We start from the raw sequence: 5,734 nt of genomic DNA on the forward strand, positions 1-5,734 counted from the left end.
CGCATGCGTATCCCGACAAAGCGGCCTACTTGCAAATAAAGTGGGCGGCCGGGTGTGGAATTGTCCGCCCGGACGGCTTCTGAGCATGCGCAGAGATCTCGGCGACCTGTCAGGGCGCATGAGCGCGGGGTGTGGCGAGATGGAGGCGGGCGTTTCTTCGCCCACTTGTGTCTCTTCGCTTGCCAAAATGGCGTCGGTGGCGCTGAAGGGCCTGCTGGTCCCTCATCTCCTTCCCGAAAACTGCTACGACGAGCTGTTCCTGCGCTTCAATTTCTTGCATAGTGAGTCTCTTCCCCCCACCACCACTTCCTGCGGCCGAGCGTAGCGCCGTCGCTATGGCAACACCTCCGGCTGTGCAGAAGAGCAGTTGGCTGCCATCTTGGGTGAAGGCGGAAAAAGGCGCTCGCCACTTCCGCGCTCGAGAAGCAAGTGGGCCGGAGACCACGATGGTGGCGGGTGGAAGTGACGCGGTAGCCCTTTCCGCCATGTTAGAATTGGGCGGAAGTGTCCCGAGGCTTCCCCTTTTTTTTAACGTTTAATTTTATCTTGCAACTCATTAATAATAATTAAAATCACAATTGCGTGCCTTCCGGTTTGACCCGGCTTATGGCGGCCCCCTCATGAGGTTTTCAAGGCAGAAGTGGTTTTCCAGTGCCCGCTTCTGTGTGGCCTTCCTCCTGGGTGGTCTCCTCCAAGGCTCCCTCTAAGCTGTGTGGAGTCTTGAGAGCAACAATTCTACTTTGTCAGCTGCTGGCATTAAAGTTGTGAGCGAGGCATCTGGCTGCTGCATAAATTATTTTGCTCTGGAAGTCTTCCTTCTTGAGCCCAGACAAAAATGTGTGAGCTGGAGGCTAAAAAATTGTGAGCTAGCTCACACTAACTCAGCTTAGAGGGAACACCATCCAATAAAACTGATGAGATTCAGGATGGACGAAAGTAAATAACATATTTACACAGGAAGTGAATAAATATGGGATTCACTGCCAGAGCGTGTAGTGATGGCCACAGGCATACATGGGTTTAAAAGGGGGTTAGACAGATTCATGGCAGAGAGCCATCCTTCCTGAGCTAAGACAAAGATGTGTGAGCCAGAGGCTAAAAGACTGTGAGCTGGCTCACACTAAGTCAGCTTAAGGAGAACACTGGTCTCCTCCTGCTTAGCCTCCGAGATCTGGCAAGGGTGGGTTCTTAGGGCCCGTTTCAACCCTATACCAACTCTTCAAGAGAACAAACACCCTCAAGAATCCGCCAGCTCATGCCTTTCAGGCGACACTGAATGTCAGGTCGAGTTTGGGGCAGAAGTGGGGCTCCAGCCAGTGTTCCCTCTAAGCTGAGTTAGTGTGAGCCAGCTCACAGTTTTTTTAGCCTCCGGCTCACATGTTTTTTCTCAGCTCAGGAAGGATGGGGCACCAGAGCAAACTAATTTATGTAGCAGCCAAATCGCTCGCTCACAGCATTAATGCCAGGAGCTCACAAAGTAGAATTTTTGCTCACGAGACTCCACAGCTTAGAGGGAGCAATGGCTTCAGCTGTGACCAGAAAGGGGGGGCGGGTGGGGGTTCTGTGTTTCCCTAGCGGAAGCAGGTGGGGGGTGCACCTCTCTGCCCCACCCCTGGTGGCACTGCTCTTCATGAGCAGCCTGAGAGGTAGGCATACAGCAGTCGAAGCCTCAGCCTGTTGGATTTCTGCCTGTCCTGCCACAGGGAGGAGCTGAGGTTGTCAGGTCCCGCCAGCTACTGGTGCAGGGTGGGGAGGTTGGGTTTGCTAGATCCAGGCTGGGAAACTCCTGGAGATGTGGGGAGGACAGGGACTTCAATGGGGAACAATGCCCCAGAGCCCACCCTCCAAAGCAGCCATTTTCTCCAGGAGCTCTTTGTCTGGAGATGAACTGGAATTCCAGGGGATCTCCAGGTCCCACCTGGAGGCTGGCATCCCTCCAGAGAGCCGTGAGAAAGGAGTTACTCTTTCTTGGCTGCGCTGTGTGGTCCAGCTGGCTACACAGGAGCAAAACTGGAATTGTGTCCTAAGGGCTGCTGTGTAGTCAAAATCAAGGAACAGTTATGCAGTATCCATGATAAACCATGGTGGGAACCAGTTATATTTTTTCCCTTTCATTTTTATTCCTTTTAGTTCCATGCCTCAAAATCCTGATCAGCAAAGGACTGGGATTTGCAATCGTTGCTGGCTCACTCATGGGTACGTGCACGTAAACGTCCCCCTGCCAGAGCAGTCACTTGGACTGCGTCTGGAAAACCCTCTTTGGTTAGAGAGGCCGGCGGCAGGGCTCGGGGCTGACTTGAGAGGCTCAGAGGGAGAGGGGAAATTACCTGCCCCAGTTGAAGGGCACGGAAAACTAATATCTGAGGAAGTCTCCCTGCATTCCGTTTATGGAAACGTGCTTGTGACCCCCCTTCCCCTGTTGTTCATACCAAGTGTGACTTTGGAAGCCCCCCCCCCCCAAACCCAACAACTCTTTTGTTGTGCAACCACGAAAAGGGACTTTGTTCTTCTTAACAAAGATGGTCGGTTTCAGGAATTCTACTACCAGCAGTTCAAAATATACCTCAGGCACTGAGGCCAGATGCATCTGAGCCCCAAGTGTTTAATGTCTGGAGATCCTGGGGAGAATAACTCTGTCACGGTCCCCCACCGACATCTTAACGTTATCCCTTCATAGGCAAAGAGAAGGAAGCGATTTACCTTAGCCCAGGAGCAGCGAATCAGGCCCGTCTCCAGTGAACGGGGAGAGGCGGAGGGCAGGAGCCTTCCTTCAGGTTGAGCACGGGGGGGGGTCCCCCCAGGGGGCTCCTATCCTCAGATATGAGGCTGGACAGGAAATGGGAGTAGAGCTATTTCTTCCCTGGGGCAAAGCCTGCGGGACAGGATCCTAGGCCCTTTCTCCTCTAGAGGAGACCAATGAACCACGTTCACAGTTGGGTGGGAGCAGAGGTAGACGGAGCAAGGAAGGAAAGGGGGGGGTTGTCTGTCAGCACTGCTCTGTTTCTTCTCTTCCTCCCCCCCCCCCCCCCCCCGGCCCTGCAGTGAAGCTGCCCCAGATCTTCAAGATCACGGGGGCCAAGAGCGCCGAGGGGCTGAGCTTCCACTCCATCCTGCTGGAGCTCTTGGCCATCACAGGCACCATGACCTACAGCATCGCTAATGGCTTCCCTTTCAGGTAAGCGGGGGTCTGAGTCCCCCTCGCCCCACAGGACCGCAGACCCGGTGAGCGGCCCCTCTTGCCCACCCTCTCTCAGGGCACTCTCCCTGCATCTGTCCACGCAGCTCACAGTTGCCGCAAAAGGATGTTTTTGCATGCTCTCCCCCCACCCCCAGACCCTTCTCACCTATTGTGAGGGTCTCCAACCTTCCCGAGCCTGTCGATGCTTTTGGAATACTGAGAGGGGGTGGTGAGCTCCAGGCCGAAAGAGCTGCCATAAGAGGCGGGACCAAAACCAAAATAGCTGCCTGAGGAGGCGGGGCCAAACAGAACACCTCCCTCCTCACAGCTCCTGGGAGGAAGGGGCTGCTGAAGGAGGGACGGAGCCGCCCCCTGGCTAAGGGAAGGGAAGCTGCGCACCCGCCCTCCTCATCTGCCACTGGGGACCCCTTTTAATTTGGAAGAGGGCAGCCAGTAACAAGCCCTGCCTTGCAAGGGCCCAGCTCACTTGGTGAAAAGCTTAGCGGTCACCAAGGGAAGTATGGGCAGATGCCCATTGGCACCACATTGGGGGAACCCTGATCTCTCCTTTGGGGGGGGTCCCAACTGACCAGAAACCCTGGCCCCCAAGGGGGGAGGCCTGCTGCACCTCTCGCCTGCTTAGTAGCTCCTCTTGTTGTTGATATCTGGAGTGGGAGGGGTGTCTTGAGGAAGGGCGGCCATCAGGGGCTTCCAGGTTCTTCCGGGTTGCCCCCTTCCTGGAAAGAGACGCTTCCAGTGGACAACTGGGCAGGGTGGTGGTGGTGGTGGTATCCGTGGCGTCTGCCCTTGCAGGCTGCCCAGAAACAGCGGCTGTCCTTCCTCCCCTCCAGCTCCTGGGGTGAGGCCCTCTTCCTCATGCTGCAAACGGTGACCATAGGGTTCCTGGTGCAACATTTTGGGGGCCACACGGGACGCGGTAAGTGAAGGGGGGGGAGCGAGGTCAGCTGGCCCTTCTTTTTTTTTTTAATAAAGGTTTTATTGGCTCCCCTAAAAAGGGGAGGTATTTCGCTTAAAAGAAAAAAGGGAGGGGTAGACAGTGGGAGAAAGAGAAAGCTGAGTGATATATAAACTGGTAAATTAAACTGTTAGTAATGTCCAATTAATCTTCTTGGGCTTCTTCTGTGTGTTGCCAAACTTCTTTTCTTAGTCCTGTTACATGTATTCTCTGTTAGTATGTTAGTAATGTTCCTTTGAGATTCTGTTAATAAAAAGGGTCTCTTCTGTGCACATTCAGAACCGCTTCTTTGCGTGCTGGGTACTTTTACTATCGCTGGTAGAGGAGCTTCCTCTGTTGTCTTCTCCTTCCGGCTTGTTAGATCCTCCTTTGGGTTGTTGTTAATACGCTCAGTTCATGTACTATAAATCCTCTTCCTTTCATGCCCCGGAGGTCCCCATTTTCGAGAATGGTATCAATTTCATTTTCGCTTTTATATTCGCTCCCAGACTCTCTATGGGTCCTCCTCGCAATTGTTGACTTATAAGCGCTTATCAGGCACTTCTCGCTGTCACAATTCCAACTTATCTTTTTTGCAAAACTCCCGTCGGATTCACAGCCATAAACAGTCCAAACATTCAACAGCCGGCTCTTGCACACAAACAAATGCCCAGACGGAAGTCCCTCCCTTCTTCTCCGCTCACTTTTGCCCAGCTCCGACATCTTTTCTTTTTTGTTTACTTTTAAAAAGTTCTTAAAATGTGCTCCAGAGAGACAAGCTTCTCGCTTTCAAATACATCAAAGGAAAACATCACTGTCCGCTCAATTCATCCCCCCCCCTCCTTTTCTTTTGCGCTTGTATGGATGGAGGATTAACCTCTTCGCCTTTTTCGCTGGGAGGGGGGGGAAACAATTTTCAGTTCTTTTTCTCTGCATTTTGACAACTCACAGTTAAGCCGATCTTTTCTTTTTCTTTTCCACTTTTGCGGATGGTCGCTTTATCACTCGGTGACGTCTGGTGGCTCCGCTAAACCCCGTTCGGGGTCGCTCACGCAGCAAGGTCCATTGGGGCAGGGCATGGCGGGAGCCTCGCTCTCCGACCTCTCAGCCGAAAGAGCGACTCCCCCCTAGTGCACCCTAAAGCGCCCCCGGATCCGAGCTCCTCTCTTCTGAGGGGCTCGTTCGGGTCTCCGCTCGCGCGGATTCCCTCCTCCACCGCGGGCGGGCGAGGCGCCCTCGGGAGCGACCCGAGGAAGCATCCGCCATGCGCGGGAGCCAGACCGGAAGCCGCCCTTCTGATCTCCGTGTGCGGAGGCCGAGGGGGAGAGTCAGCTTGGGGGTGCCCGTGTGGTTTAGAGTTGGTATTTATTTTTCATGTGTTCATTAAAACATGTATGGCCTGCCTTTCCTCGTGGCTGAAGGTGGTTTATAATTTATTTACTATTAGTCATTGAAAAACATAAGAACATAAGAGATGCCAATGTTGGATCAGGCCAGTGGCCCCTCCAGCCCAACACTCTGTGTCACACAGTGGCCAAAAGTACCAGGTGCCCTCAGGAGGTCCAGCAGCGGGGCCAGGACACCAGAAGCCCTCCCACTGT

At 53.7% G+C, this 5,734-nt stretch overlaps 1 protein-coding gene across 1 annotated transcript in view; it reads left to right on the plus strand.

Annotated features, from left to right (window-relative positions):
- The window catches only part of MPDU1 (mannose-P-dolichol utilization defect 1), a 10,626-nt gene continuing 4,892 nt past the window's right edge, over positions 1–5,734 (plus strand). The window contains exons 1-4 of the mRNA XM_015420321.1: positions 1–281; positions 2,131–2,196; positions 3,043–3,175; positions 4,030–4,115. Coding sequence (XP_015275807.1) covers positions 86–281; positions 2,131–2,196; positions 3,043–3,175; positions 4,030–4,115 — 481 coding nt within the window. The 5' untranslated portion in view covers positions 1–85. The remainder of the gene's footprint in view (positions 282–2,130; positions 2,197–3,042; positions 3,176–4,029; positions 4,116–5,734) is intronic.

Source organism: Gekko japonicus, unplaced genomic scaffold (genome assembly GCF_001447785.1).
Source record: "Gekko japonicus isolate JY-2015 unplaced genomic scaffold, Gekko_japonicus_V1.1 scaffold336, whole genome shotgun sequence".
In the NCBI taxonomy this organism is placed as follows: domain Eukaryota; kingdom Metazoa; phylum Chordata; class Lepidosauria; order Squamata; family Gekkonidae; genus Gekko; species Gekko japonicus.